Genomic DNA, 25418 nt, shown 5'->3' on the forward strand with positions numbered 1-25418 from the left:
TCGATGGCCACAGCTGCTGGGGGCACAGCAGGCCGCGGACCAATGAAAAAAGGGGACGGGGCTTAGCATCCTCCAGAGGACGGGGGTCAAGCTCCATCCCGTGAAGAAAAATAAATCGGTTCCCACTCATCAATCGATGACGGAGAACCACTGACTCTGCCATCAATGGCTAAACCATCGACCATTTATGATGACTGACTATTGATGGTCCAAGCCATCCCTAAATTTTATATAGTGGACCCCACGGTGTCTGCACGAGACAGGCGGCGCAACTACGTTCTGGACGAGACAGGCGGCGCAACTACGTTCTGGACGAGACAGGCGGCGCAACTACGTTCTGGACGAGACAGGCGGTGTAACTACGTTGTGTAGGAGACAGGCGGTGTAACTACGTTGTGTAGGAGACAGGCGGTGTAACTACGTTGTGTAGGAGACAGGCGGTGTAACTACGTTGTGTAGGAGACAGGCGGTGTAACTACGTTGTGTAGGAGACAGGCGGTGTAACTACGTTGTGTAGGAGACAGGCGGTGTAACTACGTTGTGTAGGAGACAGGCGGTGTAACTACGTTCTGTAGGAGACAGGCGGTGTAACTACGTTGTGTAGGAGACAGGCGGTGTAACTACGTTGTGTAGGAGACAGGCGGTGTAACTACGTTGTGTAGGAGACAGGCGGTGTAACTACGTTCTGTAGGAGACAGGCAGTGTAACTACGTTCTGTAGGAGACAGGCGGTGTAACTACGTTCTGTAGGAGACAGCCATCAGCTTTGCATGTTCTTACGCAGCGGATCGGAGAAGTAATGCAGATGTCGCAGCTGCCATTTACTGTAAAGAGACGTCCACTCAGACCCGCCCCTTGCGTCTGAAAATGCAGCATCGGACGAAGAACAGAAACATCGGTCGCACTATTCTGACTTCTGAGATATCACTGGACTTCCTGGCGTCTCAAGTAAGACGCCGGGGCCACCGTCAATGCGACACGTTTCCTTTTCATTGTCGCTCGCTGTAAGGATTTATGCGCAGAGTGATTGACAGGTAGGGACCATTTGTGGCAGCATCGGGGGGAGAGAATTACACACCGAGGTAATCACCCGACACAGCTCCCATTAAATAAACTGAAACTGGGCTTCAAGAGAAACGGAACCACAAAAAATTTAATAAAAAGGCATTCATCCACTGCATCCACGTTCTGTGGTACTATGAACATCACATTATGTATAGACATTATACAAACTGACGATTGTGCCCCTGTAACAGTGGGCTTCATTACTGTAAGAATGACATTTGCAGGCGATGCGGACAGCAACAAGAAAAGGCCATATAGTGGTTTCTGTATTAAAATTGCCAATTTTCAGGACGTCCAACTGTGATCAGCTCAATACTGCAATTCCTCTAACTGTGACCATAATTGCCGTTATCACAGTCACAAATGCCGGCATTACAAAGTACATAGCTGGTTACTTTCTGCACAACACAGGGGACAATGATCAGGAAATATCAGCAATATAGGAAATTTTCCACAATAACTTTCCCCAGGCATGTACCCATCTAGTTAAGTCAGGGGTCTTCAAACTTGGCCCTCCAGATGCTGTGGAACTACACATCCCAGCATGCACTGCACATAGGGCCTGATTCAGAGCCGGACGCTATTTGCGCACGCTCGTCCAGAAAATAGGGGTGGCTATTCAAATGAACCGTTCGCTCTTTGCGGTCTGTTCACGCCTCTAGGTCTGAACGAGCGAACAAAACTTGCGGTCGTTTTTTGGGTAACTACGCCCCCTGGCCGCTCGCATCCTACGTCATGTCCGCTATTTATTAGATTAATCGAGTACATCGAACAGGGTATGAGCTGCTCGCTATTCTTGTGGCTGGTTTTTGCTACCACAATTTTGCGAGCAGTTCTGGCTTAAAAAAAAACCAGTGACGTGGTCAATGACGCTGCTGTTTTAAATATGCACACCCATAAAACGCCCGTTTTGACCTTTAAGCACGCCTGCGATCGGATCTCCACTCCCCGTTTTCAAGCACCTTCCCCTGTTACCACCCACATACGCCTCATCCCGTCACTCAAATTATCAGGCATTCGCTATTTTGCGAGCACATGAATTTCGGCCGCACTGACTGGTTCGCGCATGCGTATAACGATCCGTACGCATGCGCAGTTGGGCAAACATCGCTCGGAGTGAACGAGCTGCCGCTTACGAGTGGCTCTGAATCAGGCCCATAGTTTTAGCATGCTGTTATATCAAAAAGGTGGCAGTGCATGCTGGGATGTATAGTTCCACAGCAGCTGGAGGGCCAAGTTTGAAGACCCCTGAGTTAAGTCTTTACTGGGAGCCAGTATAAGTAGATCTCATTAAATAGCTTGTCGTGGTGATTGGGAACCACCCACATTCTCTATATATGGCTGTCTGAAAGTGCTTTCAGCTTTATCTAGACCATTTGCATTATAATGCTAGACTTTAAAAACATTACTTCACCACTGCGGCAGTACCCTTTGTGGCCAACAGATGGCGGCACAGTGTGTATATTGCCCTTGTCAACAGTTACAGTGATTTGTAAACTATTTTAGTGCAAGAGGTTTATATGCTGTAAATGTATTATGTGTTTATAACTTTGCATGTTTATATTCTGTAATATGTAGATTATAGCACAGCCGTTTTCCTGATAAAAAGATGTTAACAGAATATTCCACACATTGTGTTATAGAAATATTCCTCTGCAGCAGCAGCAGCAGTACTTTCTGGGATAGTCCGTTGTATACTTTGTCACTGATCACAGACACCAGGGGGGAGAAGGGGGACTTGTTGGGTACAGAAGGAGACAGTAGCTGGCACTCGGAACTGTGCAATAACTGAACGGTAACAGGCTCGGATTCCTGATCGCAGATGAAAGGGAAAGACGTGTGGCGCAGAATACAAACACTCTCCAGTTGTGCGCAGGGGAGAGGCGAGCCCCCGGGGGTGGGGGACAGAGGTGTCTGAGAGTCACACAGATGGATACACACAAAAGGGGTCAATCAGGCACTAATTACAGCGAGGATCGAATTAATCAGCATTCACATACATAAGAACGGACACTGCATCAGAATGAATTAGCCAAGATTGTACAATTTATCTATTCTGCGAGTCTTTGTAGAAGCCAGAAAAGCTGGAAGGGAAATACAGAATTACTGACAAACACTCAGATAAGAAACCACTAAATAACATCTCGTTTCTCTACTGCCCGAAGAACCTGGACAAATACAATACCGCATGGAACGAGGAGCAATAGAGGAATTGTAGATTATAGAATGATAATAGCACAGGCTCACATTACTGCACAAGGAGACATTTACTGGTGATAATTTACATTTTCATAAGAATCACAGGAACAGTCCAGGGATCAGATAAAGACACATTGATATCTACACAAATAATGCTATGTAAATAAACTCCAGGATATAATGTCTGTATAAATGAGTTTTGAGGTCATCTCTTCAGATTTCTGTGTGTTTTATAAAAGGAATATCGCATTATTATTGGGACGGAGGACTGTAAGATGTGGGTGTATAAGTCACTGCATGAGTGACCTGGGCTGCCGGCTCACAGGTGTGACAATGGTGCAGAGCCTGGTGCAGAGGTAAGTAGTCCCTTATCACTTTGCTCGGAGATAACCAGCGGCCTCAGGGGCCTATTCATTAAACCGAAAAATTCTCTGGAGATAATTAGCTTTAGAACTCTCATGGAGTTCTAGCTAATTATAGGTGGAATTCATCATTCCACCTCTCCATAAGTATCTATTCCGAAAAGCTGTCATTTTTGCGATGACAGCTTTTCGGGAAATAGATACTTTTCCCTCTCTACACTACCTTATCGCATCTGGAAACAGTGCTGCGCATGCGCTGTTACATCTGTAAAACCAGTGCATGCGCAACACTGCCTACAGATGCGGTAAGTTTCGTACCCCCCCCCACCTCCCTCCTCCCTCCCCCCTCCCCCCTCCTCCTCTCCCCCCCCCCCAGACTTACCTGTCTGCGCAGCAGCCTCCGGCTCCGTCCTGCTGGTCTGTCATGTGGTTTCCCAGCAGACCACATGACAGATTAGAAAAAAACAAAAACCTTTTTTGTGTAAACTTTCTTGTGCTCTGCTGGGGAGCACACATGTCCGACCAGCCTCCGGAGCCTGAGGACGGAGCAGAGCGCCGGAGGGACTCGTCAGGGAACCTGCACACGTGGATACAGGTAAGTTTCACCTGCTATTTGCCACCTCACAGTGGCGAATAGTAACTGCATCAAATTCCAAAAATTCATAATTTTCGGAATTTGATGAATACCACAATTTCCACATCCCCATACTAATGTACTAATGTACTAATGTACTAATGTATGGGGAGTGTGGAAATTAACGCAGGGGAACTTAGCACAGGAGATATCTGTGATAACTCCTGTGCTAAGTGGCTACATGAATACCAAAATAACGTTATTTAAGGAAAATGTCCTTAAAAACGTTATTTTAGTGTTGATGAATAGGCCCCTCAATGAGATGTTCTTGATAAATTGCGGTGACGATGGGTTCCGCAGTGATGAGCACAGTCATACATATCATGTCATTTAATGAACAGGGACGCAGGGATCATTCCTCGGCCCAGAGTCTCTGGTGACCACTAGTGGGAAGTGGATGTAAATTAGAGATGTGCGCTGACCCCCCCAGGTTTTGGTTTTGGTTACATCTTCCTGTTTTGGTTTTTCAAAACCTCCCTCAAGTGTTTTAGTTCTGGATTTTTTTTATTTTTTTTATAATAAAAAGTTTTTAAAACAGCTAAAAATGATGTAATTGTCGCAATCCAAAAGCCGAAATTTGGATTTTAAATCCGAATTCCGAACCACTGGAAGATCAGAAACGCGACTCGGATTTATCCAGATCTCCTCAGGAGATTAGAACTGCGACTCGGATCTGTACAGACTCACGAAACTCGGATTTCTGTGAAATGGAATTGCACATCTCTAATGTAAACCTTAGAATGGAAGACATCAGTAAGTATGTACTATCTGTGACTTAGGCCTGCGTTATCGTCTGATCTTTTATGTAAGAGAGATCACCGCAGGACGCTTCCTGCACTAACCGTACACTCGCTAATTGGATGTGACAGAACATGGGGCACAATATATTTAATATCAATACCAAATGCTTTATCAGGAAACCACACTTAAAGGTTTATATCTGTATGAGGCCCCTTGTAGCAGAGGTTTGTACGTTGAGGATAAGTGTAAAACCTGATCAAAGATTGTAACATGTAATAAATATATATATATTTGTGGAATATCCCCTTGGAAACGCCGATTGTCAGTGGTGGTGGTGGAGGGGGGGCGGGTTTACAGGCAAATCATTTTAAGAAAGAGGGACTGCGGCAGATATCTCCTCTATTTCCAACAGCAAAATAGCCACCGCAGGTCTCTATGGGGGCGGCAATGTTGTCGGCTGTACGAAGCAGCCTGGTCCCCAGCTAACGCCATCTGAAAAATGGTGCTAACCTATAGGAGCCTATGGGCTACAGTATCGGAGACTCTTTAGGTGAAGGATCCTCCAGATCCCTCTCCGTCTTCCCCATATGACACATGCGGGGCCGGCAGTACATGCAGTGGTACCGAACCAGGGCGCAAAGTGTTAGCCATGACTCCGCTTCCTGCGACGGACTCTTATCGTAGGCCAGCTCTTCCTCTGCAGTGATTGGGACCCGGGTTACCCGTTCACACGGCATCAAGAGCCGGGTACAACACGTGTTCAACCCTTTACGTGACCAGGGTTGAAATGCCGGGTCGCTCCAGCTACAGCTTCCTGCAATTCAATATAAGTACTGAGTACGGCTCTGTGTAGGAGTTTAATTCTGACTACTTCTGGCCTTGACCATCTTGGTCTTCTGGTCTTGACCATCGCGACCATCTTTTTGGCCGCTCGCTATAGCTGTGGGTGGTCACCCACAGCTATGCGAGCGGCCAGGAGGCCGCTCTAAAAAAAGAGAAGGACGGCCCTGATTCAGAGCGAGCGCTCTGTCAGAGCGTCCAACTCTGAATCAGGGCCACAGTGTGTATAACAGTGAGTACGGCTGTACCTCATATAACATCAAAAAACCACTCCACTGGTTAAGAATCTGGGCTGTTCATGGTCTGGTGTGTACAGTACAATAACTCTGCTTCATCATCAACCCGTACACACACATATTTCCATCAGTTTACAGACAGTTCCTCATTCTGTAACAGGGAAAGTCATGGCTGTGAATTATTAATTTATAAGATAATTATCTTGCTGTGGAATTTGTCTGGAATTAATTGGATGAATTGTTGGATTAGGAGGGATCACTTGCAACATATTTTCTGGGGGGGGGCGGTTGGGTTGCTGCACTCGTACTGATACTCCAGTAAATTAAAATATGGAATACACTCTCATGGGGGATTCATATAATAAATGCAAAGAAAAGTATTGTTAATGGCCTGTTAGTACGCATTCATAATTAGTGGTAATGCAGAGACTCCATCGTGACTTCATATAACAGGGCAAGCAGCACAAACACTAGATGATTACATTAGGGCTAAAAGGTGGAGACGTCTCCTGTTCTAGATAAAACAAAAAAGACTAAAGATAGAGTAATAGCATCAAGATCTAGAGCAGTGAATTAAGGAGGGAATATTACACCTTCCTTCTACGCCACAGGGTAGGGTCTCCCATTGTAGACTACAGGGATAAACTACTACTAATGAGAGAGAACGAGAGTCACCAGGTGTTACTATAGTTGGGTGGAATGGCGGCTTTACAGACTAGGACAATACTTGGAAGCACCATACAGACTACTGGATTGGATTTAGTGACGGAATGATGTACTGTATTTTATATCCCTATATCCCACGACAAATCTAGTACAAGAAGTATGTTAGCTTTAATCAACCAGGGATTGTCTAATATAAACTAAATTTACATGCAGAACTATTTGTTGGAATAACTAGCAGGTGTGAGTGTAAGCAGTCGGGAAGCCGGGGGACTTAATCCCGACAGCCGGCTTCCCGACTGCTTTATCCCAGCGAGGGTTAAATGACAGGCGTCTAAATCTCGACGCCCGTCATTTTACAGACGCCGGGAGACTGGCGCCCCGATCGAAGTGATGCCGGGCGCTGAGCGTGGACAGCCACACGGGGGGGGGGGGGCTAGGTTTAGGGCTCCCGGGGGGGACTTAGGTTTAGGCGGCGGGGAAGGGGGGATTAGAGTTAGGTACTGGGGGGAAGGTTAGGGTTAGGCACCCCTGAGGGTTAGGTTTAGGGGGGGAGGTAAGTGAATACTTACCTTAGGGACGATCAGGATTCTCACCCATGTCGGGCAGCCGCTGTCGGGATTCCAACCGCCAGACGAGCGTCCGGCGGTAAATCATACCGATTCCGGTGTGAGGAGGTGGGAAGGTACTGCGGGTGCCATCTTCTCACAGAGCTATTACACAGGGCAAGGTTAGCGAGCACGGGTTAGGAATGATTTTGCTATATTTGCACTTTATATTTTTGCCTTTAGTCTTCTTGTAAAGCTATTTTTCAACATGTAGCATCTATTTTGTTCAGTACTCTAAATCAGATTGCCCCATTTGAGAGATGTTACAGCACATTCTAGCTTACAGTATAATACAGAGGTTCATTAATTTGCAACACGTAAGATAACGGTTCAGGGACAATTTATTCAACAAAACCTGTGTAACGATATCTTATTTGTTTTCTGCAAATTGAGCCGTTTGGCAAAGGAAACCGCAGCAGTGTACGTCTCTTGGCACTCCACAATATTCCTCTTGTCCTAAACTGTCTATTAATTTGCCAAACCAGCCGTCCGGCGTTAGACCTCGTTGGCAGAGAGATGCAACTGAGCAGGATGAAAGGTAAATTATTCAAATATTTGCCCAGTGCTCAGTGTTTCCAAGGAAATGTGTTATCCCCCCAGAGTTACTGACTTGCTCGCTACCTGCTGCCTCGTGCCAGCAGCCCCCCCACCTTCCGGCAGTCTGAGTGACACCTCTCACAATCCTATCTGTAGGAGATTAAGTCGCTAATTAATAAGCCTTCAGTCTGCTCCCAGCGCCAGGTCTTTCATTGTGCTGAAGCCGACCGCTGAGCTGGGATGAACAGTTATAACTGAGATATCTCCCCCCTTGCACCTCTCTAATCCTTTAGCACTTCAGTCCTGGAATGAAATATTATGCGGGCAGGTGAGAGAGGGGTTATTCACATACTCCAAGACAATGCTTGTTCCATCACCGGTGTTTCTACCCCTTTTGTCCCGATTGTACCTTGAGCCCCTGGATCATAACTATCATAATTGTATCATTATTAAAACTATCATTATTTCAGCACCAGGAGGATTAGCAAATAGTCTTGAATATCAAGTCAGACAGCGAAAAACAAACCTCAGTGTCATTTTTTCTTCCATAAAAAAGAAAAAAATGCTCATCAGTAATTAATATTAGCATGTAAAGGCCCCCACACATCAGAGATTGATTGCAGCAATCTTGCAGTTTGCAATCGATTGTGTATAAAAATCTTTCCCTTTTTCAATCGATAGTGGCAATTCTGCAATCTGTAATCGATTAAAAAAGGGAAAGATTTCTATATACAATAGACTGCAAAGTGCTGCAATCAATCTCTGATGTATGGGGGCCTTTAGGCTATTTAGCGAGGATTGCATTAAATACACAAACTAATGGGGCATACACATGGTCAAATTTTGTAGGATGATATAAACGATAACCATATCGTTGTATCATTAATAACGTCCATTTTTGGGCCCCTTTCAACCCCCAAACGATGGACAATGCGTGGACACGGATGGTTGATAATGATAATGACCATCGCCCATGTTGCAGTCCAACCTGGACGATATCGACCAGGTAACTATAGGGACCCGCGTCCCTATAGTGCATAGTGTACAATGTATAGTGCATAAGCCATTCTGTATAGTGCATAGTGTACAATGTATAGGGTATAAGCCATTCTGTATAGTGCATAGTGTACAATGTTTAGGGTATAAGGCATTCTGTATAGTGCATAGTGTACAATGTATAGGGTATAAGACATTCTGTATAGTGCATAGTGTACAATGTATAGTGCACAAGCCATTGTGTATAGTGCATAGTGTACAATGTTTAGTGCATAAGGCATTCTGTATAGTGCATAGTGTCCAATGTATCGTCCATAAGGCATTCTGTATAGTGCATAGTGTCCAATGTATAGTGCATAAGGCACTGTATAGTGCATAGTGTACAATGTATAGTGCATAAGCCATTCTGTATAGTGCATAGTGCACAATGTTTAGGGCATAAGGCATTCTGTATAGTGCATAGTGTACAATGTATAGTGCATAGTGTACAATGTATAGTGCATAGTGCACAATGTTTAGGGCATAAGGCATTCTGTATAGTGCATAAGGCACTGTATAGTGCATAGTGTCCAATGTATAGTGCATAAAGCACTGTATAGTGCATAGTGTACAATGTATAGTGCATAGGCCATTCTGTAAAGTGCATAAGCCATTCTGTATAGTGCATAGTGTACAATGTTTAGGGCATAAGGCATTCTGTATAGTGCATAGTGTACAATGTATAGTGCAGAAGGCATTCTGTATAGTGCATAGTGTACATTGTATAGTGCATAGGCCATTCTGTAAAGTGCATAAGCCATTCTGTATAGTGCATAGTGTATAATGTATAGTGTATAAGCCATTCTGTATAGTGCATAAGCCATTCTGTATAGTGCATAATGTACAATGTTTATGGCATAAGGCATTCTGTATAGTGTACAATGTTTAGGGCATAAGGCATTCTGTATAGTGCATAGTGTACAATGTTTGGGGCATAAGGCATTCTGTATAGTGCATAGTGTACAATGTATAGTGCATAAGGCATTCTGTATAGTGCATAGTGTAAATGTTTAGTGCATAAGGCATTCTGTATAGTGCATAGTGTACAATGTTTATGGCATAAGGCATTCTGTATAGTGTACAATGTTTAGGGCATAAGGTATTCTGTATAATGCATAGTGTATAATATATAGTGCATAAGCCGTTCTGTATAGTGTACAATGTATAGTGCATAAGCCATTCTGTATAGTGCATAGTGTACAATGTATAGGGCATAAGGCATTCTGTATAGTGCATAGTGTACAATGTTTAGGGCATAAGCCATTCTGTATAGTGTACAATGTTTAGGGCATAAGGCATTCTGTATAGTGCATAGTGTACAATGTATAGTGCATAAGGCATTCTGTATAGTGCATAGTGTACATGTTTAGTGCATAAGGCATTCTGTATAGTGCATAAGCCATTATGTATAGTGTACAATGTATAGGGCATAAGGCATTCTCTATAGTGCATAGTGTACAATGTATAGTGCATAAGGCATTCTGTATAGTGCATAGAGTACAATGTATAGTGCATAAGCCATTCTGTATAGTGTACAATGTTTGGGGCATAAGGCATTCTGTATAGTGCATAGTGTACAATGTATAGGGCATAAGGCATTCTGTATAGTGCATAGTGTACAATGTATAGTGCATAAGGCATTCTGTATAGTGCATAGTGTACAATGTTTATGGCATAAGGCATTCTGTATAGTGTACAATGTTTAGGGCATAAGGTATTCTGTATAATGCATAGTGTATAATATATAGTGCATAAGCCGTTCTGTATAGTGTACAATGTATAGTGCATAAGCCATTCTGTATAGTGCATAGTGTACAATGTATAGTGCATAAGGCATTCTGTATAGTGTACAATGTTTAGGGCATAAGCCATTCTGTATAGTGCATAGTGTACAATGTATAGTGCATAAGGCATTCTGTATAGTGCATAGTGTACAATGTTTAGGGCATAAGCCATTCTGTATAGTGCATAGTGTACAATGTATAGGGTATAAGGCATTCTGTATAGTGCATAGTGTACAATGTTTAGGGCATAAGCCATTCTGTATAGTGCATAGTGTACAATGTATAGTGCATAAGCCATTCTGTATAGTGTACAATGTATAGGGCATAAGGCATTCTGTATAGTGCATAGTGTACAATGTTTAGGGCATAAGGTATTCTGTATAATGCATAGTGTATAATATATAGTGCATAAGCCGTTCTGTATAGTGTACAATGTATAGTGCATAAGCCATTGTGTATAGTGCATAGTGTACAATGTATAGTGCACAAGCCATTGTGTATAGTGCATAGTGTACAATGTTTAGGGCTTAAGCCATTCTGTATAGTGTACAATGTTTAGGGCATAAGCCATTCTGTATAGTGCATAGTGTACAATGTATAGTGCATAAGGCATTCTGCATAGTACATAGTGTACAATGTATAGTGCATAGTGTACAATGTATAGGGCATAAGGCATTCTGTATAGTGCATAGCGTACAATGTTTAGTGCATAAGGCATTCTGTATAGTGCATAGAGTACAATGTATAGTGCATAAGCCATTCTGTATAGTGTACAATGTTTGGAGCATAAGGCATTCTGTATAGTGCATAGTGTACAATGTATAGGGCATAAGGCATTCTGTATAGTGCATAGTGTACAATGTTTAGGGCATAAGGCATTCTGTATAGTGCATAGTGTACAATGTATAGGGCATAAGGCATTCTGTATAGTGCATAGTGTACAATGTATAGGGTATAAGGCATTCTGTATAGTGAATAGTGTACAATGTATAGGGCATAAGGCATTCTGTATAGTGCATAGTGTACAATGTATAGGGTATAAGGCATTCTGTATAGTGAATAGTGTACAATGTATAGTGCATAAGGCATTCTGTATAGTGAATAGTGTACAATGTATAGTGCATAAGGCATTCTGTATAGTGAATAGTGTACAATGTATATGGCATAAGGCATTCTGTATAGTGAATAGTGTATAATGTATAGTGCATAAGGCATTCTGTATAGTGTACAATGTTTAGGGCATAAGGCATTCTGTGTGTATGTATATATATAAGCACAAAGCTTCATTATAGGACAGATGTTCGGAATATGAATCTGGACTATGAAGCAACAAGTCGGCTGTCGCTGTAGTTACAGTATATGCGAGTTTTGAACGCCCCACACTCAGCGACACCCAGTAACGTGTTTGTTATGCCGAGGCGCACGTCCTAACACCGGCCTGATTTATATGCAGCCGGAGAGCTTAACATTTACGCTCATTTTCAGTCCAGTTCCTGTTAATCCTTCACCAATCTTGACTAGGAAATGAGGCTGAGAAACTCTGCCCTGTACCCCAGGGGAGGCCATCTTCAGCCAAAGTGATCGCATGGCGGAAGACGACACCGGCCTCCCCATATTAATGAGAAGAATAATGAGGGGAGTCTTGTAGCATTCACACTTTATATCACTAATGACTGCATACATTATACAGGGTGATACAGAACCTTATGTGGGAATATTTATCTACAGCAGAACGCGTCAGATCTGCTCCACGATTATCAGCATCACAAACATTCATACAAGTCTTCTCAGATACACACTGTGCCAATACTCCGAGGAGGCCGGTGACACAGAGAACAGGAGAATTACACCCCGTACCCCTTTTCCCTCCAGCGATAAGTGTCCTATGCCGGATACCCCACACGCCATCAGACATTCACCACCGTCATGCTGCTTGTGGTGCCTCCAAGACCAACAGCCCAGGAGGAGAAGATGGAGAGGAGGGATGTAAGCAGACATATGTGGGCCCCACTGCAAAATGATTCAAAGGCTGATGTTCATGAGACAATTTATCACCTCCTATAGCTTCTCAAGCTCCATCTACTGAGCAGTCCAACGCTACTGTTATGGTAACGAGAGGAAGCAGATAGTGTTAGCCAATGGCAGGGCTATGTTTAATGGATCATAGAGATAGACATCGAACATTGGCCCTCATTCAGACCAGCTCGTAGGTCTGAAGGGCGTTTTTTGACCATCTGCAGCTTTAGCGAGCGGCCAGGTGATGGTCGCGATAGTCCCGACCATCGGGCTTGCGACGAGACCCTTGTGGTAGGGTCTCGTCTGCTGCAAGCCCCAGTGAGCTTCCAGCTCTAATAGAGCTAGAAGCTCACCACTGACATCACTCGTGATGTCATCACTCGTGATGTCAGTAGGGCCGCCCCCAAACAGCAGGCTTTCCTTCGGGAACGCCTTCGTTTGGCTAGCCACCCCACCGACCCGCCTGCAAAACGGGACGAGCTGTCGATCAACATCGACAGCCGCCCCGTTTGTAGCGAGCCCCGGAGCAAGTGAATTTCAAGCTATGCGCTTGCGAGCGGCTCTGAATGAGGTCCATTGTTTCCAATGGTCGATGTATCCTCAATGGTGGCGGACTTTCGATGTGCTTGTTGAAACCTCTTCCTGCTTTTGGCGCTGCTGGGGATACGGAGCCCTGATCTGCACCGGCTTCAGGAGTTCCCTGTAGTGTGCTGGCTTCACTCGGCACGCCAAGTAACCTCATATCGCTCGTCCCAGGAACCCGGCACGGAGAGAACCCTACACAGGGGCTGACTGGCAACTTTTAGCCTGTGGGGCAAATGCAATCACGTGGCCCTGGCTTTTCTACCAGCGCACGGCAACGGCAAAATAGTTGTTTTATCGGAGATGCGATTTCAATGTGTAATGAAATACATGAAAAAAAATTAAAAACTGTAGTCAAATACATCACCGACTAGCCCTGTCTGACAGATACTATTCTGGTGACGTGAAAAATATAAAGCAATATACAATAACCACCACATACTGCCCCGTTACATATAATCCATGCTCTCACAGAGCCCGGCTCATATCTTACAGGTAATTATTATTCTGTACACATGTTCTGCTGCTAGGGGTTACAATGAACATTACACTCAGAGCACAATGGCCGAACCACAGAAAAGCTGGATACATACAGTATATCCTTCCTACAGCCAACAAACTACGAGGTCTATGTACTAAGCCTTGGAGGTATAATTACTAAAGTGCAGGTTTTTAGAAGTGGAGATGTTGCCCATAGCAACCAATCAGATTCTACTTATCAATTATCTAGCACCTACTAGAAGATAATACAGGTTGAGTCTCCCATATCCAAAATGCTTGGGACCAGGGGTATTTTGGATAACAGAATATTCCGTATTTTGGAATAATTGTATACCATAATGAAATATATTGGGAATGGGACCCAAATATACACACAGAATGCAAGTAATTTTATACAATATATTCAATAATTTTGTGGTTCAAGCAAAGTTTGTGTACAGAAATGAAATTCATTTATGTTTCATATACACCTTATACACAAAGCCTGAAGGTAATTTTATACAATATTTGTAATAATTTTGTGCCTTAGACAAACTTTGTGTACATTGAACCATCAAAAATCAAAGGTTTCATTATCTCAGTCATGCCAAAATTATTCCGTATTTCGGAATATTTCATATTTCGGAATATTTGGATATGGGAGACTCAACCTGTAGCTAGAATCAGATTGGTTGCTATGGGCACCATCTCCGCTTCTAAAAACCCACACTTCAGTAAATATACCCCTTGGAGAGAGATGGAGTTAAAGTGGATGGAGATAAAGTACCAACCAGTCAGCTCCTGTCATTTTTCAAACACAGCCTGTAGAGTGACAGTTAGGAGCTGATTGGTTGGTACTTTATCTCTCTCCAAGGCTTAAGGGGCCTATCCATTAGCAGATCTTTCTCTCACGGTGAAAGACAAAAGATTTATCCCTTGAAAATTCCTGGGGCTGCGGTGACAGATATCTGGCATGTACATGACAGATTTTTGCAAACGACGACCGATATTGCATGACATCATTCAGGGAGCGGATTTTTTTTACGTTTCTATGAATTTTCATAAAAAATATCGTTCGTCGTTCACCGCTTATAAACTGCCGCGGGAGTTTGCATCGGTCATCGTTCAAATTTATCTGCTAATGGAGAGGCCCCTTAAGTACATAGACCCCAATATATTGTTAAATGTGTCAGCTCGTGTGTGCACACAAGATATATCATGTCTGCTGTGCAGCCCGACACAGGCACTAGATCTGCCGTGCAGCCCGACAGAGGCACTAGATCTGCCGTGCAGCCCGACAGAGGCACTAGATCTGCCGTGCAGCCCGACACAGGCACTAGATCTGCCGTGCAGCCCGACACAGGCACTAGATCTGCCGTGCAGCCCGACACAGGCACTAGATCTGCCGTGCAGCCCGACACAGGCACTAGATCTGCCGTGCAGCCCGACACAGGCACTAGATCTGCCGTGCAGCCCGACACAGGCACTAGATCTGCCGTGCAGCCTGACAGACGGGGTATGGTGGTGTGCCCAGTGCTGCACAGTACTATGGCGTGCCCAATGCTGCACAGGTCACCCAGTAGGTGCACAGGTGTAGTCATTACTCACTGAAACATTTTAAAAGTTCCACTGGTGGAGATAATTATCTCACTTGTGATTCTGTGAGGAGACCTGGAAAACATGCACTGTATGGGGTCCTGAGGACCGAGTTTGGGAACCTGTGGACTAGTGTGCTCAGTGCTATCTTACCTGCTGTCAGTGTGGTCCCAGCAGAATGTAACATCCCTCTTCCTTTACAGGCAGCAGTGGTTAATCTGGGTAAGACATGGGCATCAGGTGTCCTGACAAACCCCCCTGACAAGCCCGCACCTTATTTCAACTCAGTCTCCACTCCAGCCCCTTGGGTTCCTGGGAAAGAAAACCTGGCTCCCTATTGGTCGACGGTGGCCATCTTTTTGAAGCCTGCTATGGGGGCAGCCATTTTCTGTTAGCCAGTGCAGGTTCACTTTACACATATTAGTAGGGATGGCCACATTGGTGTAGTTACCATTGATGGCATTTTTTCAAGTGGCCATCGATGGTGACCAACTATGCAATGGATGACCATCAATGGTTTCACCAGCCAATGGTCATCCATGTTCTTTAACTGACTGGCCCATGTGCCAATCAGAACCGGGGATGGGGCTTTGCGGCTGTCGGGGGCGGAGCTATTCTCAGTGTCTCGGCAGCTTGCAAAAGAAAAAAAAAATGGTTATGCTTTACCATCGATGGAGGGAAACCATCTGGTTCTTCACCATCGATGGTAAAAGCATATGACATCAGACATAAACCATCGATGAGTACAAATCATCGATGGTCGATGTCCATCCCTACATATTAGAGTACGGAGCGGCCCTGAATTACTAAAATTTTGCTGGCTTGGGGGGAAGACGGCACCATGCCCCTCAGCCCAGCCTGACCCTACACCATATATAAGCCCTTCATTGAGACACTAGCCATCCAGATTACAACCTGGTGAATATTTAGGGGCCCATTTATCAATAATGGCATAATTACTGCGGTCTGGGTGTGATATTAGTGCCCATGATTGCATTGCACTATGCGATGACAGCGCCCAGATGCATTAAATAGCACCCACAGGGACAGGAGCTCCGAAAGGAGATATCTGCTGCGATCCCTCCATAAAACATCTGGGGGATACTTAATATCCATGGATATTTAATGGTAAATAGGCCCCTTAATCTGCTAAATAGGAACATGAGTACCGAGGTTCATTTCATATGGTATCGTATATAACTATCTATGAAACAACAGAAATGTACTTAGTGCTAATAACAGTAACTGGCCCTTGCTTACTAAGCAGACTCATCACTGCTGCTGCTCCCTAATATAGGAACAATCCTATATATTGCTGCTAATAATTGTGTTTATTCACGGCTTGCTTTATACTGTGGGTCTCATTCAGACCCGCTCACAAGCGCTGAGCGCTCGCAAGTGCGTCGATGTTGAGGCCCTGTGCACTGCACGTGCGCAATCCCCAGAGCGAGAGAGAAATTTTCTTGCTCCGGGGCTCACTACAAAAGGGGCGGCTGTCGATGGTGATCGACAGCTCACACCGTTTTGTAGGCGGGGTGAGGGGGTGGCTGGCCAAACGCAGGCGTTCCCGAAAGAACGCCTGCCGTTTGGGGGCGGCCCCACTGACATCACTCGTGATGTCAGTGCTGAGCTTCCGGCTCTATTAGAGCCGAAAGCTCACTGGGGCTTGCGGCAGATGAGACCCTACCACAAAGGTCTCGTCGCAAGCCCCGATGGTCGCGATGGTCTTGACCATCGCGACCATCAACCTGGCCGCTCGTTAAAGCTGTGGGTGGCCACCCACAGCTTAGCGAGCGGCCAGGAGGCCGACTCATTACAGAGAAGCGGCCGCCCTCATTCAGAGTGAGCGCTCGCATTTTGCGAGCGGCTCTGAATGAGGTCCTATATGTAATAGCTCATTTAGGGCTCTATTTATTAACATTATTTTTACTAAAATAAAGTGAAAAAGGGTCTTTTCACATTATTTTAGTTTCACCTAAATTTACTTAAGTGCAATTGGAGGAGAATTCGTAAAAAATTCTCCTCCAACCCCTAATTATCCCATAATTGTAATGGGAAATGTGATCTGCCTAGGATTTACTAAAAATAAATTGTGAAAAAATACCGGGGGAAGCCCTGTGATAATAACGCCACCTGGAGGTGGCGTTATCCAGGGTCTCTCCCAGTTACCGGCCTCCTGCTCTGCTCTAACGGGGAGAGCAGAGCCGGGAGTCGGTCCCAGTGATCAGCTGTGTGGTCTAAACAGACCGCAAGCTGATCTCTGCTAAAAAAAAAGTGAAAAAAATAAAAACTTACCTGAGTCGCGGGGGGTGTAGCGGCGGTCGGTCGGCGCATGCGCGGCACCTTGTCACTGTATTTATTCTGAAAACTAAAATAATGTGAAAGGGGTGTGAAAAGACCCTTTTTCACTTTATTTTAGTAAAAATAATGTTAATAAATAGAGCCCATAATCTTTATACAGATCTCAGTATCTCTGCTTGTGGCTTATCAATGTATACTGTCTATATTACATTAAAAGGAATAGTTTTGTTTGATGTTTTTTAATTTTAAGCTTTGCATGATATAACAATTTTATATATATATATTTATATTTATTATTTATTATACTTAATTTTACTGGTCTTTATTGAGGCAATTTAAAGTGGTATCTATAATTATTTCCGATGTTTTTCTGCCATCGAGTTTGTTTCCCTCTGGTCATAAGAGAGACAGTACTATGTTGCATTATATTATATAATAATTATAATAATACTGTTATTTATATAGCACTTTTCTCCTAAAGGACTCAGGGTTTCATTCAGACCCACTCGCAAGCGCCTGAGCGCTCGCAAGCGGGTCGTCGCAAACCCGATGGTCGCGATGGTCTTTACCATCGCGACCATCAACCTGGCCGCTCGCTAAAGCTGTGGGTGGTCACCCACAGCTTAGCGAGCGGCCGGCTCTTTTTACAGATGTGGCTGCCCTCATTCAGCGCGAGCGCTTGCATTTTGCGAGCGGCTCTGAATGAGGTCCTCAGAGTGCTTTACATTTGCCTTTACAGCACAAAATACAAAACAAGCTTAACAATAAATGTATCCAATGATTAAATAGTATTGCTTGAAGGGGACAATCATAGTCCATGAACCAAACACTCAGCAGGTGAATGACTTAGAAATAAGAGAATATACTATTTCACAAACTATGTTAAAGCAGGATTATCTATGGAAGACACATGCAATGGGGTCAATTCAATTAGGAGCAAGTTTGCAAGTGCGAGTTTGTCTGCACGAATGCTGGCTCCCGAGAATCCAGTCAGAAAGGCCAACTCGCACTACTCACAGTGAGGGGGCGCAAATTCCCTACAGCATGCGACTTGGGAGAAGTGTATGAAAAAGTGGGGAGACCATCCCGGACCCCCCCCAAAATAATATTTTGGTTAATAGGACCATATAGAAGGCTGTTAGCGGGCATAAGGAAAGTACTGGAGGTTTTTACATGGTGTCATATGGCTGATTACTATTACCAATCAATGTCCACGTGGGTCAGGGGCGTCTTAAGAGAGGAAGGGGCCCGTGTGCACTACCCGTGCGGGGCCTCCTCCTCTCTTCCCGGTGGCCAGCAGCCGACTGACGTGGCTGGCCAGCCACCGGAGCATTAGCAGACTCCGGGCACTAGAGTGTGCCCAGAGTCTACTACGCATGCGCAGAACACCTGGAAAAATGGCCACGGCGGCGCTGACATCTGCCGCGGGACCACAGACAGTTCAGTTTAAAATAATATGGGTGCAGAGTGGTGCGTGTGGGGCCCCCCTGGACTCGGGGGCCCGTGTGCCCTGCACACACTGCACCCATTGTAGATACGCCACTGACGTGGGTAGTAAATGAAACGTCAGGGAACATTTACTGAAGGGATCTATCCACAACCCTGAAACGTTGTGTCGTCTCACTTCCTCCGCAATAATCCTGCTCCGATCTACAACATGGAAAATGTCACTGAGGGTCTCATTCAGACCCGCTGGTGCCCAAGTGCGCATGCGCACGATGGAGGGAGCTCCGTCGTGCACATGCGCAAGACCCGGGGAAGCCATCGCTCGGGGTCTCGCACCAAAGGGGGCGTGCTGTCGATGGTGATTGACAGCACTCCCCCTTTGGTGGGCGTGCCGGGGGCGTGGCTGCCCAGACGGAGGCGTTCCCATGGGAACGCCTTCAGTCTGGGTCCGGCCCCACTGACATCACTAGTGATGTCAGTGGGAGTGTTTTTGGCTCTGATAGAGCCAAAATCACTCCAGGGCTTGCGGCAACGAGACCCTACCGCAAGGGTCTCTTTGCAAGCCCGATGGTCGCGATGGTCTTGACCATCGCGACCATCATCATGGACGCTCGCATAAGCTGTGGGTGGTAACCCACAGCTATGCGAGCGTCCAAGAGGCCGCTCCAATTTTAGGTAGGCCGGCCCTGATTCAGAGCGAGCGCTCTGGTCAGAGCGTCCGGCTCTGAATCAGGCCCTGAGTGCGGTGATCTCTCTTATTCATTTGGTCAAGTTTTCATTCTCTAAACTGAACTTGAACTGAAACTGAAAAGTGGTCTAGATCGCTATCAGGGTCCTACATCTTGGGTGCCAACGCATTCAGCACTTACCAACCATTGCCTGGTTGGGTGGGGTCCACGTGACAATCTGAGCAGCTAATATACGGTACATGTAAATTCCTACGCAGAAGTGCACAGAATAAGGCACTGATGCCGAAACTCCGACACAAACCGCAGAGCTGGCAATCCATTATTAGGCGAGGCTCTGTGCCTGGATGTGTCACTACCGTTATCTTGTATGGCCATTCCCAACCTCTGCTTGCTGTGTCGCACCTGTCTCTGGCTCTTGTTTGGAATTTGACCATTCTTTTGACTTTTGAACATATTTATTCCTCAATATGGAGTACCTGCGTTCAGTCTTGTATAATAGGCTAGTTACTTAAAGAATGTGGAAACTGCCGTTTTGGTGGAATCAACTTAAGAAATGAGGCCCCTTACTGATGTGACACCTGACCTCCCTGTGATGCTATGGACTTAGGGCCCGATTCAGAGCCGGACGCAATTAGCGCTCGCTCGTTCAGAAAAAGGAGGTGGCTATTCAAATGAACCGTTCGCTCTTTGCGGTCTGTTGACGCCTCCATGTCTGAACGAGCGAACAAAACAAGCGGATGTTTATTTGAAAAATACGCCCCCTGGCCGCTCGCATCCTACGTCATGTCCGCTATTTATTAGATTAATCGAGTACATCAATCAGCGTATGAACTGCTCGCTATTCTTGTGGTTGGTTTTTCCTACCACTATATTGCGAGCAGTTCTGACTATAAAACAACCAGGTGACGTGGTCAATGACGCTGCTGTTTTAATTATGCACACCCATAAAACGCCCGTTTTGACCTTTAAGCACGCCTGCGTTCTTAATTCCACTCCCCGTTTTAAAGCACCTTCCCCCGTTACCACCCACATACGCCTCCTTCTGTCACTCAAAGTAGCAGGCATTCGCTATATAGCGAACAAACGATTTTCGGCCGCACTGACTGGTTCGCGCATGCGTATTATAAACCGTACCCATGTGCAGATGTGCGAACATTGCTCGGAACGAGCGTACTGCCGCTTACGAGCGGCTCTGAATCAGGCCCTTAGGTCTTAGTTAATTTATCTACCCTCATCTTGTTGTCCAATTGCCTGTTAATCCTAATCACCTATAACATCCATTCGATTTTACAAAGAGGATTCTGGAGATACCTGTGACATGGGGTGCATGTGGTTTAATAAGATAACTGGCGGTAAGGTGAGACATGGCGCCAGCTCCCACCAGAACATCTGAAGACGCTGGCACTTTAACATTACAGACCTCTATATGAGCTTAGAACTTAGGACCTCATTCAGAGTCGGTCGAAGCGGCCGCACGGTCGTACGGGAAAAGGGGCCGGATATGCAAATGATTCCCTCGCAAGTTGCGTCCCTAAGTTCGGATCAGTAGCTAGCCGACCAAGGGGAGGAAGCGACCGGAAGACAAAAAAACCCGCCCCCTTCTCGTACACATTACACGTCATCTCCGGGCATATAAGGATTAATCGAGACCATCAAGAACCATCGGAACTGGTCGTAGAGCTTAAGGTTAACCATACCCTCTCTTAAGCTCTAAGATCATGTCAGTGTAAAAACCTCCCATATCACATGTGCCATGATGCTACTTTGTTAATTATGCACTCCCATAAACCGTATGCGCTCCCATAAAACGCCGTTCGCATAATTAGGCACGCCTGCGTTCGGATCTCCACTCCCCCGTTTTCAAGCACCTTCCTGTTACCACCCACAAACGCCTCATCCTGTCACTCAAACTACCGACCTGGCTGTGGTCAAGGAGAGAGAAATTTCTGATCGTAGCAGCTAGATTGCACAAGCGCATTGCGAACTTTACGCATGCGCAGTATAGCGAACATCGGTGGCGTACGACCGTGCGGCCGCTTCGACCGACTCTGAATGAGGTCCTTATCTCTTCCAGGTTCTTCTAGCTGAGATATTCATGTTCATTTACATTCAGGCAGAGAGCTCAGGACTGGAACCAGCATCCTGCATGAAAACAGCTTCATTGTTGTGTGAATCCAGCTAAGTGTCTGTGTGTGAGAATTCATTTCTCCGCTCATGTTACAATCTGTTTCTCAGGACAAGCAACAGACGGATTTTTCCAGCTGCCCCTTCTCCTTTATACCTTGCCCCTGACATGTGCTGATTTCATATGAAATTATACGTTTTCATTATCATCCGGAGAAATGGAAATTTCATACCCGCATGTTCCAGGCACGGCAGCAGCTGCTCTGAATAAATAAATCCATAGCACACAGAATATATCATCCCGAGGAAGAAGTTTATCGCTAATAATAACCACTTTTCCAAAAAGTTCAGATGTTTTTTTTTTCTCCCCCGTAGAGTCCGTGGGACAGATCATTTAATTTTGCATCTAAGGATGGCAGTGACAGAGGAGAACATCTGAAAAGGTGTTTTTATTCTTTGCCATTTTAAATAATTTAATATTTGAAAAAAAAAAAAAAGAATTACATGTCACTATAGCCAACATAGCCTGTCCGTGTCACTATAGCCAACACAGCCTGTCCGTGTCACTATAGCCAACACAGCCTGTCCGTGTCATTATAGCCAACACAGCCTGTCCGTGTCATTATAGCCAACGCAGCCTGTCCATGTCATTATAGACAACGCAGCCTGTCCATGTCACTATAGCCAACGCAGCCTGTCCATGTCACTAGAGCCAACGCAGCCTGTCCATGTCACTACAGCCAACACAGCCTGTCCATGTCACTATAGCCAACGCAGCCTGTCCATGTCACTACAGCCAACGCAGCCTGTCCATGTCACTATAGCCAACGCAGCCTGTCCATGTCACTATAGCCAACGCAGCCTGTCCATGTCACTATAGCCAACACAGCCTGTCCATGTCACTATAGCCAACACAGCCTGTCCATGTCACTATAGCCAACGCAGCCTGTCCATGTCACTATAGCCAACGCAGCCTGTCCATGTCACTATAGCCAACGCAGCCTGTCCATGTCACTATAGCCAACGCAGCCTGTCCATGTCACTATAGCCAACGCAGCCTGTCCATGTCACTATAGCCAACGCAGCCTGTCCATGTCACTATAGCCAACGCAGCCTGTCCATGTCATTATAGCCAACGCAGCCTGTCCATGTCATTATAGCCAACGCAGCCTGTCCATGTCACTATAGCCAACGCAGCCTGTCCATGTCACTATAGCCAACGCAGCCTGTCCATGTCACTATAGCCAACGCAGCCTGTCCATGTCACTATAGCCAACGCAGCCTGTCCATGTCATTATAGCCAACGCAGCCTGTCCATGTCATTATAGCCAACACAGCCTGCCCATGTCATTATAGCCAACACAGCCTGCCCATGTCACTATAGCCAACACAGCCTGTCCATGTCACTATAGCCAACGCAGCCTGTCCATGTCATTATAGCCAACGCAGCCTGTCCATGTCACTATAGCCAACGCAGCCTGTCCATATCACTATAGCCAACGCAACCTGTCCATGTCACTATAGCCAACGCAGCCTCCATGTCACTATAGCCAACGCAGCCTGTCCATGTCACTATAGCCAACGCAGCCTGTCCATGTCACTATAGCCAACACAGCCTGTCCATGTCACTACAGCCAACACAGCCTGTCCATGTCACTATAGCCAACGCAGCCAACACAGCCTGTCCTTGTCAGTAGAGCCGAAGCAGTCTGTCCATGTCGCTACAGCCGAAGAGGCCTGCCCATGTCAGCATTGCCGTAGAAGCTGCCTGCCCATGTCAGCATTGCCGTAGAAGCAGCCCGCCCATGTCAGCATTGCCGTAGAAGCAGCCCGCCCATGTCAGCATTGCCGTAGAAGCAGCCGCCCATGTCAACATTGCCGTAGAAGCTGCCCGCCCATGTCAGCATTGCCGTAGAAGCAGCCCGCCCATGTCAGCATTGCCGTAGAAGCAGCCTGCCCATGTCAGCATTGCCGTAGAAGCAGCCTGTCCATGTCAGCATTGCCGTAGAAGCTGCCTGCCCATGTCAGCATTGCCGTAGAAGCAGCCTGCCCATGTCAGCATTGCCGTAGAAGCAGCCTGCCCATGTCAGCATTGCCGTAGGTAGAAGCAGCCTGCCCATGTCAGCATTGCCGTAGAAGCAGCCTGCCCATGTCAGCATTGCCGTAGAAGCTGCCTGCCCATGTCAGCATTGCCGTAGAAGCAGCCTGCCCATGTCAGCATTGCCGTAGAAGCAGCCTGCCCATGTCAGCATCGCCGTAGAAGCAGCCTGCCCATGTCAGCATCGCCGTAGAAGCAGCCTGCCCATGTCAGCATCGCCGTAGAAGCAGCCTGCCCATGTCAGCATCGCCGTAGAAGCAGCCTGCCCATGTCAGCATCGCCGTAGAAGCAGCCTGCCCATGTCAGCATCGCCGTAGAAGCAGCCTGCCCATGTCAGCATTGCCGTAGAAGCAGCCTGCCTATGTCAGCATCGCCGTAGAAGCTGCCCGCCCATGTCAGCATCGCCGTAGAAGCTGCCCGCCCATGTCAGCATCGCCGTTGAAGCTGCCCGCCCATGTCAGCATCGCCGTAGAAGCTGCCCGCCCATGTCAGCATCGCCGTTGAAGCTGCCCGCCCATGTCAGCATCGCCGTAGAAGCTGCCCGCCCATGTCAGCATTGCCGTAGAAGCTGCCCGACCATGTCAGCATTGCCGTAGAAGCTGCCTGACCATGTCAGCATTGCCGTAGAAGCTGCCTGACCATGTCAGCATCGCCGTAGAAGCATCCTGCCCATGTCAGCATCGCCGTAGAAGCAGCCTGTCCATGTCAGCATTGCCGTAGAAGCATCCTGCCTATGTCAGCATTGCCGTAGAAGCAGACTGCCCATGTCAGCATCGCCATAGAAGCTGCCTGCCCATGTCAGCATCGCCGTAGAAGCAGCCTGTCCATGTCAGCATTGCCGTAGAAGCTGCCTGCCCATGTCAGCATTGCCGTAGAAGCAGCCTGCCCATGTCAGCATTGCCGTAGAAGCAGCCTGCCCATGTCAGCATTGCCGTAGAAGCAGCCTGCCCATGTCAGCATTGCCGTAGAAGCAGCCTGCCCATGTCAGCATTGCCGTAGGTAGAAGCAGCCTGCCCATGTCAGCATTGCCGTAGAAGCAGCCTGCCCATGTCAGCATTGCCGTAGAAGCTGCCTGCCCATGTCAGCATTGCCGTAGAAGCAGCCTGCCCATGTCAGCATTGCCGTAGAAGCAGCCTGCCCATGTCAGCATCGCCGTAGAAGCAGCCTGCCCATGTCAGCATCGCCGTAGAAGCAGCCTGCCCATGTCAGCATCGCCGTAGAAGCAGCCTGCCCATGTCAGCATCGCCGTAGAAGCAGCCTGCCCATGTCAGCATCGCCGTAGAAGCAGCCTGCCCATGTCAGCATCGCCGTAGAAGCAGCCTGCCCATGTCAGCATTGCCGTAGAAGCAGCCTGCCTATGTCAGCATCGCCGTAGAAGCTGCC

General features: G+C 46.5%; 1 protein-coding gene across 2 annotated transcripts in view; it reads right to left on the bottom strand.

Annotated features, from left to right (window-relative positions):
* Positions 1-25418, bottom strand: part of ROBO3 (roundabout guidance receptor 3) — a 384819-nt gene that overhangs the window by 326650 nt on the left and 32751 nt on the right. The window contains exon 1 of one of the 2 annotated variants that reach the window (XM_088481799.1): positions 15531-15671. The exons of the other annotated variant lie outside the window; for it this stretch is intronic. Coding sequence (XP_088337925.1) covers positions 15531-15564 — 34 coding nt within the window. The 5' untranslated portion in view covers positions 15565-15671. Of the gene's footprint in view, positions 1-15530; positions 15672-25418 lie in introns of those variants that run through there. 2 annotated transcript variants of the gene reach the window in all.

This window comes from Taudactylus pleione, unplaced genomic scaffold, assembly GCF_031769625.1.
Source record: "Taudactylus pleione unplaced genomic scaffold, aTauple2 ptg000278l, whole genome shotgun sequence".
NCBI lineage: Eukaryota > Metazoa > Chordata > Amphibia > Anura > Myobatrachidae > Taudactylus > Taudactylus pleione.